The following is a 12743-nucleotide window of genomic DNA, read 5'->3' as shown; positions in this document are numbered from 1 at the left end:
GCAACTCCTTTCCCCCAATGAAGGATGACACTTTACTGATTAATTTTTAGGTGTAATGGCAATAAATCCTCATTTTCACCATAAGAGCTGGAAATCTGTACACAAAAACAGCATATAAGTTAAAATCCACATTCTTCAATCCCATTGACAGAGGTGTATAAAATCAATCACCTAATGAAGCAGGCTGCCTTTACAGACATTTGGAAAAGAACATCCTTCTAAAGAGCTCATTGAAGCATCAAAAACTAGTGAATGAAGTATCTGCGTTTTTTTTTATGTTTTTTATTTTTATGTATATGGTTCAAATTCTCATGTATTGCAAAATGTCAATTAAAAAGTTATAACTACATATAATGAACTTTATGCATTGCAGGGTTGGAAGGATATTGCCGCTATAGAGAGAAGAGGCTATGTATTTTTTTCTCACCTTCATACAACCTGAGGATTTACTGCAGAAAACGATGTAGCTCAATATTAATATTTTCATTAACAATCTCTAATGGTCAGCATGTCACTGTTGTCTCTAAAAATATGACAAACTAATGCCTCGTTCTCTTCTTTCCTCTGTCTTCTGTCATACACTGACTAGTACTTGGAGTATCACCCATTTGACATCACCAGAACCATCCAACCCCTAGACCAGTGATGACTCTACTTTCTGGGATTTGGAGGCTAGTAAGGAGCTCAGTAAGAAAGGGTGAAGTGGGGCTTCTCCCTAGAGGAGGCCTTAAAAGATCCAGCAGGACAAGGTTCTAGAATCTGAGTTTAGCCCAGAAAAGCTCAGGCGCTGGCTGGTTGTACAGGGGTTAAAGAAGAGGCCTCAACAGGAAGTTGCACAGAGGCCACAGGACATCTGGGCAGATGGAGTGCCCAGCTCTATCAACCTGGACTCCCACAGCTACAAATGCACCAGTCAAAACCTGAATGGCCCGGGACATCACAGCTATGAAGAAGCATAGGATAGCACCACATCTTAAAGCTGATGAAAAGTGACAGTTATTGACAGTTATTTCTACAGTCCAACCTGTACCAAGAACTTCTGATGGTGAGGAAAAAACCTGAAACGGAGCAAGGCAAACACACTTCCCTGGTGAAGTTCAATCGCAGTGAATTATTAGTTATTAATAATCTCTGGCTCTGTTCCACCGCATGTCTTTGATTCCGTCTTCCTCACCTCATCCAAAACCAGTCATGACAGATGGCCATCCCTTCCTGAGCCTGTTTCTGCTCAAGGTTTCTTCCTGTTAAAACTGAGATTTTTCTTCTCACTGTCGCCAAGGCACTTACTCATAGGAGGTCATATGATTGTTGGGGTTTTCTCTTTTTTCTCTGAATTGGTGTAGGATCTACCTTACAATATAAAATGCCTTGAGGCAACTGTTGTTGTGATTTGACACTATATAAATAAAACTGAATTGAACGGATCCACAACCTAACCTCATATCCATCACCTTAGCATTTAACAAAGGGACAGATTGCTGTATATAAAAGTTGTAGAACAAACAGTGTAGGTGTGTGTGGTCAATACCAGTTCCTCCTCGTGATCCACATCTTTTGGCCGAGTAAAGAGCAGGCGCTGTTGCTTAGCCAGCTCCACATCAGCTGTAGTCTCTGGAAGATCTTGCAGAGTGCTCTGCATCTCTTCTAACAAACCCCGTTTTACATCACTGCTTATATCCTCTATCACATCCACTGGATTTTGTGGCTGCTCATCCATCAACTTCGTCAGCAAGCGAGTGAGGTGGTCATAACTAGAACATCAGTTACACAGTTTGGTACATATCAACCTATAAATCTTAGTTGTACATATTAGCACACATATTAATACACAGATACCATATGGTTCCACAAGACATTTTGTCAAAGGTTTTTCATGAGACTATTCTGTTGTATTGCTGTATTATTTCATCTAAACTGCCTTTTCTTTTTACTGCATCTTTAAATGCTGCAAAATTTGGTCTTGCAACAGTTTTGAAGTTCTCACCTCTAAAGGTGCATTTCCCCTGGCAACTCACATGGGCAGCACAATACTAGTTAACATGCAAAAATTTAGCCAGAATTTAATTAGAGTGAAAAAGAAGCTCTTGTGTCACTAAATAAGTCACAGACACCAGTTCCAGTGGTTGTGGCTCAGGATGCCGTGAGCGTACATCTACTAATCAGACCACCATCTATGGGGGTTTTATCCCGAGGGATCATCAGAGATCATCAGACGACGGAAAACTGAGACAATATATACACACAGTAAGTAATTAGGGAGGTGGTAAACATCAGGAAAGATAGCTGCAAACAACTCGGAATTAACGAGACAGGAAATAAAGAAATAATACATGAACTAACACACACACATACAGAAACCCAATATGCGTTCAAATAGCCAATTTTGCTTAGGAAGGTTCCTAACTAACAGACGTGATATGGAAGTATCTGCATGGAGGACATAATAGTATTCTTCAAATACTAAGCTTCAGTGCTTTAATGCTTGCATCCTCTGCATAGCATACTGGACCATCCTTTATGAAAGGGGAGGAGAAACTGAAGAATGCAGAACGTTATTGTATAATGGCATTACAAATCAAATGATAAAAGTGTGCTTAAGGTTCTTTATAACCAGTATTTATTAGTAATGTTCTTTGCTGTAGAGACAAGGAAAGCGACACTGAACATGATACACATAACACTAGAGACTATCAAAATAAAACTGCAAACAGACAGAGGCCAGACACAGGAAGACAAGGGAAACAAACAGAGACAAGACTGACTAAATAAAGGGAATGCAGGGAGGCGACACAGAGACAAGACTAGGAAGACAAACACAAAGAAAGTGAAGACAGAGAGAGAGCAAGAGAGAGAATGACAGGGAAAGAGGGAGAGAGACATGGAGACAAGACAGAGACAAAAACTTGACATTCGCAACCAGACATAACATGCTACACATAGGGGATTGCTGGGGAGGATCCACAGAGACCAAGTCAAACAGGACACGGAAGGAAACGAAACTCAGTGAAATCAGAATGAACTAGATCTAGGGGTTATACAGCTATGGATATCATTACAAAATCTTATCCATAGCCCGATAATGCCCTGGTGCCAATACAGCTTTAACATGTTTCAAACATTTTTGCATATATGTTAATAGTTACATTTGGATCACAGATCAAATAACATCGAATTAAGCAAAGGAGTTATAAAGAAAGGGAGAATGTTGAAATTCAGTGAATGTCTCTGTTTAGGAAAGTTTATTCATGCTTATTGCATTGTACAGCTAACTTTTCAAAAATGGAGGTACTGGTCTTGTAGTGTGGAGGCAAAGCTATGGAATCACAAAACATAATGATACGATTTGGTGTAAATATCATATTATATTATAAATGTGTTCATTATTATAACTTAGATTACATCAGCAAGGAAGCTGATTAAATATTGACCGATAACGTATTGCGAATGGGTGGGATTAAATAAGTGTGCACTTGTTCCCACTGCTTTCGATATGTAACTGAATCAGAACCGGTGAAGCAATGTTGAAATGTATTGGCTTTATTTTGTATAGCTTTTTTTTCTTTTCTAAATGAACTTGTGCACATTGTTTACATGATTGAAATAAATTAACAAACAGACAAGTAGGTCATGAGAGCATCAGATACTAACTAGTACTATAAAAAGGTAACTTACAGGTTCAGGTTGCTCTTTGTGCTGTTTTTCAACATATAAGACTTGAACGCGGCAGCTGACTGCACTCTCTCCTCTTTTCCGTCCATCGTTCGTCAACTACGTCTGAGGTATGGACAGAGTAACGGTTTATACAAGCGTGGAAAAGACTTCCAAAATTTCGTCTTACCGCTTTCTCAATGTACCGCCGTATACAGACTCCAAGGGTTGCTATAGTTACTGTAACGGTGGCGCTCGCTAACAGAGGGCTCTGGTTGCTAGGCTCGCGGATGCACCCTGGCGGTTAGTGATGTGCGACACCACTGCTTGCCTTTGCTATCCGATACCAGGATGTGTTTGGAAAATTAAAACTATACCGTCATAATGAATACAAGACATCATACTTCTTGTTATTATTGTTTAATTAATAAGAATTATTAAAAAGAATTTTTTTTAAAACCACTGAAAGATCAATACGTACATTTTAAAATATTTAACTAACAATCAAAAACAAATGTGCCCGACTGAATATAAAACATTATATAAACATTTTATAGATACATTATATTATCTATTTTATGTATAAAATATTTTGAGTTGTATTTTTATTTTTTAAAGCCTAAATGGCTGTTTTACTGCAAGTATATGGTCTATTCTAATACACCTAGTCTATATAATCCACTTTAAATCTCGACAATTTGGACAAATTGGATTCTGTAGTTTTAAGGATGCAGGGAATTTCCATTAATTAAACATCAACACAAATCTACACCTAGACATAAATCACTTTCCAAAATTCAGCAACAGTGGTACAAGTTGCCAACAACTCACATTTGTCCTTTTGTACCTGGATAGTGTTCACCTGCAGCACCAAAGGGCTTTGTGAGAAATGCCTGCCTTACAGTCTCTGCTCTTATTCATCCCAGGGATGTTCGATTGGGTTGAAATCGGGACTCTGTGCAGGTGAAGTTCTTACACACCAAACTCACTCATCCATGTCTTAATAGACCTACTCTGGACTACGCTGACAGGCGTGATAATAAGGATTCTTTATTTGGCATGAAGTCTGTACTTTATTGCTTACTTACTGATGCTTACAAATAAAGCTTTAATTATCTGATGTGCAAAACCACAAGCAGTTATGAGAATTTGAGTTGTAGGACTTGAGGGAAGAAGGTCTTCGTGAAACTCAGGAGAGACATTAGTATGTAAGATCATTTTAATTTTATACAGTTGACTGTAAATAACAAAAAAATTTACATTTAAACTGCAAGCTGTGCTCCATGGTAATTTAGGAGCAAAGTACCAAGAGAAGCACGACAAATCAAGGTCTACGTCACACCACGAATGCTTGTAGCAGACAGTTTAAAATGAGAAGTTTGCATCAAACTGTAGAAGCACAATGCAGGATGAATTCAGATTGAGCAGAGGGTCCTTACTCAATAAAATAGAGGGTCCGGAGGGTTCGCTCTCTCTTTGCCACGCTTTTCTGCCCCATTTTCTTGTTTTGCCTTCTCTTCTGTGTTGTTTTGTCTTTTGCACGTGAATATGTGGAAGGCTCTATAGCCTGGGGTTGCACTGCTTTGTGTTGTCCTGCTGTTCTGTTGGTTGTGACAGTCTGTTTTATCGTTTATATGACTCCATTCAATAAACAAACTCTGCTCTTTTCCAGATGATCTTTTTGAGTGGGCTGATTTTTAGTTGGACATAAAAAAAACTCAATATGCAAGCTGGGTAGAGTTGATTACTTTGGCTTTAAAATTTAGGACCCAACAAACCACACTCATTCATCTCCTGATCACCAGTCTGTTTCTGGTGCCATACAACAGAGGCTGGCCCATTGCTTCTGTGCACGTCTCCCAATGTTGCTGTTGGCTGGGCAGCTTCTCCTCCATATTTGTACTTGGGGATGATTTGAAGGAGCAGCTGAATGATGGGGCAAGAGCAGCAGCTGGTCAAAGGCACAGGCTATTAGGGTGGATGACCCTATATTATCCATGTTCCACCCTTTGTTTTTTTAAATATATTTGGTTTTCAACTTAGCTATATTGAAGTAAAGAAAATATTACTGTTAGCAACAAATTGTGTTTAATTACCTTTAAACACAAGGTGACCTCAGTACTGACCTAAATAATTAAAAATTAACCCTGTAACCTGACCAATCCATCTGCATACTGGAACTGTCCACTGTTTTCATACTCCAGCATGTCAAGTGCAACCTCACAGCTCTCCTTGACAACACGCTCTTGGTCTTCACGGTAACGCTGCAGCACGGCCAGACACTCGTCTTTGCCAATTGAGCCTAGAGCCTCCGCTGCCTCGTGCCGGACCATGGGGTTCTCGTTGGAACGCTCCAAAGCTGCACGGAGGGCTGGGACTGCTGCTGGATGCTGCATCTGCCCCAGAACATAGCCAATCTCATGACGGAACAGAGCACTGGAGCATTGCAGGCCTGGAGGCAAACAGAATCGGATGCACATATTAATTTCCATCTGCGTAGTTCTACATACTTATTTTTATACTTCACAAGGATTTACAGTTACTGACTTTCATATATGCATATATTTTATTAGGTGCTCAGTAACGACATCTTCAAGTTCCTTGAGTGTTCTAGAACCATAGTTTGCATGTAGTATTATCAGATTAACGATGACTGCTGAGTGAAATAAATGTTCACATAATTGTTTACCATAAAGTTGGACCTTACCGTCTCCTAGTGCCAACACAGCCTCCTCAGTGCCAAGGTTACGCAGGGCAAACATGGCACGGTAGCGGTCAAAGAGTGGCAGGCTTTCATCCAGCAGTGCGGAGCGCAGCTCTGGCACGCTCTTCCTTGCTGCTGGAGGGGCTGGGTCTACAGAGCAGTAGGGGTTTTTATCTGCGTGTCCGTCCTGCAACGTTTTCTCTCCTCCACTCTGAAGCCATTCTAGCCGTCGAACAGCCAGTTGACATGTCTCTGCAACCTGTATAGATTGTCAACTTTTATGTCATTTTCTGTATCAACCGAGTGTTAATAATTGAGAGTGCAAGCTGCAATTTTAGTTGTGGTTTCAAGTATCAAGAGTAACTGAAATTATCACCAAATGTAAACCTCAAAAAATAATAAATGGCATTTGTTTATAAATAAAAATATGTCCAATTATGAAGTTAAAACACTGAAATACTGAGGCAAATGAGATTATATACTGGGAAAGTCAGTGGTTCAGTCCAGGCCTATGAGATCATAGGTGTGAGTTAACTGTCAAGTGTGTGACTGTGCTAAATAAAGCACAGTTGTATGAAGCATGCTAAATGACATATCAGACTTGAATTCTTCCAAAAGTTGAAGTCATATTTACTTTGTCTCTGCTTAGCGTCTCTTAAAGTTCCTCTGACTTACATATTTAATGTTTCTGACAAACAAAGAAACAACATGAGATGATGAGTATATGAGGACCATTATGACTGTATTTTAACCAGTCAATTTCAAACTGCTGCTCTGCTCACATTCAGTTTTTATGACCGTAACATGGTATGTATACCCTCTGAAAATTAGCAAGATTTTGTTACCACTCACTTAGAACTCACCAAATCAAATGGTGGAGAGTCCCAGGTATTTAAACCCTAGTGGGGGTTGCCAAAACCTGGCACATTGTGCTGCGGCCACCACAAGAAAGTTTTTCCTTCCCACTGTTGCCAAAGCGCTTTCTCATAGGAGGTGATATGATTGCTGGGGTTTTGAATTGAATTGATAAGACAGCTGCAGGGAGTTTATAGATACACCAAGAGTAAAAACCAGTAGACCAGAAAATTCACACTGAATGTTGAATGTTAGCAATTTGAAGGAGTGAAATAAACCAGGAGTAAATGGAACACAGTTTTAGTTACCCTTGTAAACTACTGCTATAACTCCAACACGGCTTGAGCACCTCTGGGAATTTAAGTATTGGGTGGACAAAGTTCCATAGTCCCACATTTTAAGGAAAGTTTCACCGATACAGGAAATGATTGATACAGGTGACAATATTGTTAAGTATATATGATTAATTAGATAAAGTTCTACTGGAAAAACTGGCAATAATTGAAGCAGAGAGCAATAATTTTAGTAAGCTTGCATGTGCAAAGATGATCGATGGGATTGTTCCCATCTGTGTCTTACAATCCGAGGAAATGGTAAAGTGGGGGTGGTTGACCTTGAAAATGGGTAAACAGACATGGGTATCACACTGGTATTGTTGTAAATGTTGCCTAGTAGCAATGGTAAGAAAACAGCTGTCTCTGTAATAGAGTGGGAGTGAACAGGATTTATGCTGTAAAGACCACAAGAGTGAAGGGTTAGTTCAATGCCTGTGGACAGATTGTGTGAATCCCAGTGGTTTCGGTGAAGGCAATTTCGCTTGAAAAAGTTCAAAGCAGTTGAGGAATGACAGGTTGTAGTACACAAAGGGAATGTCTTTATTAATGCATTAGCTCTTAAACCAGATGTGCCATTGAACTCTAAACAGCTGAACTTTACATTACTAAATAAAAGGGGGTATGACAGCAAGTCAGAGGTGACAGATTGCTTTCCAGTGGCTGCCCACGAGGTGTATAAAGCCTTGCTTGAGGTTCTCTGACAATATATTAAGTCATTAGTGCCAAGACAGACAACTATTGCAGAGACTTTGTGGTCTTAATGTCCTTCATGTGGGCACCGCCATGTGTCAGACCATAGAGCGATCAACAACAAGCACCAGAATTAAAAGGACGCTCAAGGTGGTGGCAGATGGTGAGCAGTTAGGGGGCACAGTAGCATGTCATCAATCAGATGCAGCAGTAGGAGCAGTAACAGCAGCAGAAATAGAGGTGGCAGTGGCAGCAGCAGTACCCAACAAGACAAGCGCTGATCCCCAACTTACAAGACGGAGTCTTGGATATCATCTTGTAACACTGAGTATACCAGCAGACAATGTCAGAGCAGCAAGCAGTTAATAAACAGGCTAAAAAAATAAATAATAATAATAATGATAATATTTTAAAAAGGCTAGCAAGGAAAACCACACTTCAGGGATGGATTGGAATGCAGTGGTGACACTATAGAGTTGAAGATGTCAAAGTAGAGGGCATAGTTTCTGTACCACCAAAGATTTAATACACTTAGTAAAAGGTTTTAGGAAAAAACTTTAAAAGGCAGCAGGAAACATCAAGAGCAGCCTGAAAGATGGCCGTTAGGAGGTGATGTGACAATAAAGGCATGACAACAACCAGTCAATTCAAATACAACAGTCAATCAAGTTTTTCAGTTACTTTCAAAATTAATTAATATCCTGTTAAATTAGTCCAAGCCTAAATTGTAGGTCTGTTCTGTAGCAGGTAAAATGGAAATCAAGTTGAAAGTTGCAGGCAAGTTTTGTGATATGCTCTTACCTCAATGACAGGATCCTGACTGTACTCTTTCAGTAGGTTCAAAACCACAGAATCACCAATTGCCCCCAGAGCTTCCCCTACAAGTACACAGAGATAGCAGTCAGACTTCAAAACTGCACCGCTGTTTCCAGCTTTCATTTGTTTTTGCATCCTGCAAGTCTCAAAATATTTTCTGAAAAGCATCCATCATGCTTACGCCAGGAAAGTATTGTGAGTTTGCATACACATGTATGTAAACTTATACTTTTCTACACAAACTTATGTTTAGCAGAAAGAGAGTGGTTAAATATTAGCTCACTAACAGTCCCTCATGCCAAATGCACATTCTCAGTTTCTTTCAGTTCAACATGACCTTCCTTAGGGACAATTCTGTCAAAGTGTGGCCTTTTCGCAAGGCACCTAGTGCTCCTTACAAAGACCACTAAAGCATTTTAATGTGGGGGCAGTATATTTGGCTACTCATTTTAGTATTTATTGTTTTGGCAGTCCTTGATATCATTCAGATGCCATGATTGTGTACTGCAGTGGATGGAATTCCAGCTCCACTGTCTGCATAAATGGTCCTTGTGGTGCTCTAGAGACCAGAGCAAGCTAGGGAGAGGATTGCATCTCTCAAACCAGAACCTGCAGTACATGAAACTGGTCTACATGTCATTACTCCATCTCCACAAGGCTGCAGCACAAAAAAAACAACAACGTTGTAACCAGCCCAAAATGGCAAAGCTTCAGACTCAATTGACAAGCAGCTGATTATACGATTATACTGCTTTTTGTCACAAAGTACTTAGCAAAGATAAGATTTGTGAAGGAGCAACTAAATTATATTATTTACCGTAATTGTCGGGCTATAAGCCGCTACTTTTTGCACAAGCTTTGAACCCTGAGGCTTTTAGTCAGGTGCGGCTTTTCTATAGATTGTCCATGATTTTTGTGATATCGCAAGACGATTTGTTTTGTTTGTTCCGCTGTTGTACGGCACTACGTTGCCTGGCGGAAGGATCGGGGTTCAAGACTGGTATGTTGGTCACATGTCCATCCGCCAGGCAACATAGTGCCGTACAAGTAGCGCGAAAAACAAACTTCAAAGTAGCGCTACGCGTTCAGCGGGAGTCGTGGATGACGAGCGGCGATAAACTTGCGAAAAGCAAGTTGTGCTCAACTCTACCGGTGGATTCTGACAGCGTGGAAAAGTGTGCAAACATCCACGATCACCAACGGATTTCGAAGGGCTGGACTGCTGCATGATGAAGAGGAGGACACCGCCACGGCCCTTCAGAGGGTGTTCGACTCTGACACTGACAATGACAATGAGGATTATCTTTGGTTTTGAAAGTGACAACGAAGGAGAGAAGCGGAGAGTGGATGACGAAGCCATCCTGAGCCTGTTCGTTTCCGACACTGGAGAAGAGGACTTTGGTGGTTTTAGTGCGCAGGAAGATGGTGGTGAATGACTGACTTTTCTTCTTGTTAAAGCCGTGTCACTGCACCTGAGCCTAAAAGGTAGTCTGAATCTATTTTTCTGGCGTGCTGTAGGTTACTGTTATGTACTACATTTGTTACTCATTTATGAAGCACAGCACATGTGCAAATATGTACCCATAACTTGATTTTCAAAATATTAATAAAAGGGGTGTGTCTCCAAACAGCCATCTCTTTCCTGACAATTCCCTTTGTGCATATTCTCTTACATATGATGAGTCAACATTGAAACACCTGCGGCTTTTGGTCAGGTGCGGCTAATGTATGTACAAAACAGGATTTTCCCCTGATTTTAGCTTGTGCGGCTAATATTCAGGTGCGCTTTGTAGTCCGGGAAATACGGTAATTGTTTAATTATACCACCTTACCTAAATTACTGTTAGGAAAAAAAATTGATGACACAAGAGAGTAGCTCATTTTCTACTTTTCTGCTACTCTAGGTATTTTACACAGTGCACGTGCGTCTGTATTGCGCGTGTGTTGTAAATACAAAAAGCAGATTAATTGGGAACTTCTGTACTTAGTGCAGCAACAAATGAACACTTGGACACGCACCATCTGTGCAGAGCACAGAGCTTACATAAAACATACTCTGTCAAAATACTTGTGTTGGTAGTACACAGACTCCTCAACCTCATCAAGCATGCTTACCTGCTTCATGCCTAACCATTGGCTCCTGCTGTTTATCTTTGAGAACAGCAGTCAAAGTAGGAATGGCCCGTTTGTCCTGCATCTGTCCCAGGCAGTAAGCCAACTCATGCTTCAGCAGGGCTGATTCATCAGCGAAGGCTTTGCTGATCCATTCTATAGCTTCAGCACCTGACACACACAGATGACACCCTGAATTAGTTCACCCAAAAATCACTACAGGCATTCAGTCACAGCAAATATATTGCAACAATATGCAACAGCTGTGCTGTGATTTCAGTTTACATTAAAAAAAGATCTCTCAGAGAAAAAGAAAAAACTGAATGTCTTGTCTTTCAAACAGTACAGTGCTGCTTTCTGTGATTAAGCCAACCAGACGACGAGGAAAAGACTGGAGGCTGCAAGTCTGAGAACAAGACGTTATTGCAAAGTTTAGGGATTTAAAGATTACTTTTTTCATGTGAGTTTTGTTGGAAAACATAGGGGCTACTAAAATATAGTGAAAGGACAGAAACAACCACAACTACATTTGAAAAAAAAGAAAAAAGAAGAAACTGAATGTGTGGGGTGAGTCCCACCCCTACAAACCAATGTTGGAGTCCTAAATACTACTGCAAATCTTGAGTACTGTTACTTAGCTGAGTGCTTTTGTCATTTATCCAGTTTTTGAAAATAAAAAACTCTGTGGTCCTGGTGTTTTACCTCCCAGGTTCCTCAGGGTAAATAAAGCTCTGAACCGCTTGGTCAGGTCCTGTCTCGGGTCCACCAGATGCTGTCCTATTGATGCAACGTTCTCGACAGTAGCCATGCTGCTGGAAAGAGAGCAACACACTTATGACTCTTGGACCTGTAAACTTAGAGCAATGTGAAAGCTTTTTTGTCTTACTAATATTCAAGTCTTATTTATCTTATTTATGCTAAAAATCTAAAACTGCTAGGTGAGAACAAAACGGTTATATAGACTATAACCGAGACATATGAGGATTTTGACTAAATACCTCGAGTCCAGGCCAATATTAAAACCAGCTGCGGAGGATATAGTATTTAGATATCGTTTCTGTCCACGGCCCGCAGCTAACTCTGTACTTTATATGATGTATTATTGATCTTTTTCACGCTTCTCTCCTTCCTGGTGAACACCGCTGTCACTTCACTACATTCCGGTGTCTCGCGCCTGAGTCGGGAGCACGCGCTGAGCACACCGGCTTCCACAAATAAACCATCGCCTATCATTGGCTGAACTCTTTCACAACTACCTCACACGGTATTCACTAACTCCACCACACAACGGTGCTCAGTGTAACCATTGTCTAAACATACCAAGCTTCAGTATGTACAGCGTTTCACACACCTCCGTCACGGTCCCCACAGCACAATCCACGGACAGTCGCAGGAAGCGGTTGTGTCCTTCTTCTTTTTTGTTATTTTTGCAGGTGGTTGGAAAACTACGAAATTGTGTTTTGCCGCCACCAGCTGGTATGGAGTGTAGACTCAAATGTCGCTCCAAAAACAAAAAAACAGGGCTATTTAAGAACATAAACCACACACCTTTACAATATTTGGAATGGAGGTAGCAATAGAAA

General features: G+C 40.5%; 2 protein-coding genes across 6 annotated transcripts in view; both read right to left on the bottom strand.

The window, feature by feature from the left end:
- The window catches only part of rsph4a (radial spoke head component 4A), an 8245-nt gene extending 4353 nt beyond the window's left edge, over positions 1-3892 (bottom strand). Inside the window, exons 1-2 of the mRNA XM_080886036.1 lie at positions 3673-3892; positions 1529-1751 (exon numbers count right to left, since the gene is read on the bottom strand). Coding sequence (XP_080742162.1) covers positions 1529-1751; positions 3673-3758 — 309 coding nt within the window. The 5' untranslated portion in view covers positions 3759-3892. The remainder of the gene's footprint in view (positions 1-1528; positions 1752-3672) is intronic.
- Positions 3893-5490: 1598 nt separating this feature from the next.
- On the bottom strand, positions 5491-12577 carry dohh (deoxyhypusine hydroxylase/monooxygenase). Of its 5 annotated transcripts, none has more exons than XM_080886037.1 (6): positions 12481-12577; positions 11863-11972; positions 11164-11331; positions 9034-9110; positions 6356-6611; positions 5491-6100 (listed from the first exon to the last, which is right to left on the bottom strand). In XM_080886037.1, the coding sequence occupies exons 2-6, from the start codon at positions 11966-11968 to the stop codon at positions 5790-5792; spliced, it is 918 nt and encodes a 305-aa protein (XP_080742163.1). In that variant the 5' UTR covers positions 11969-11972; positions 12481-12577; the 3' UTR covers positions 5491-5789. The 5 variants fall into 5 exon arrangements, with proteins under 5 accessions (XP_080742163.1, XP_080742164.1, XP_080742165.1 ...); XM_080886038.1 differs by having other exon boundaries at positions 11863-11969; positions 12481-12569; XM_080886039.1 differs by having other exon boundaries at positions 11863-11969; positions 12512-12567.
- Between the last annotated feature and the right edge of the window lie 166 nt (positions 12578-12743).

The sequence above is a fragment of the Rhamphochromis sp. 'chilingali' genome (genome assembly GCF_963969265.1).
Source record: "Rhamphochromis sp. 'chilingali' genome assembly, chromosome: 7".
NCBI classification, from domain to species: domain Eukaryota; kingdom Metazoa; phylum Chordata; class Actinopteri; order Cichliformes; family Cichlidae; genus Rhamphochromis; species Rhamphochromis sp. 'chilingali'.
This window is presented reverse-complemented; position numbering and strand designations above follow the sequence as displayed.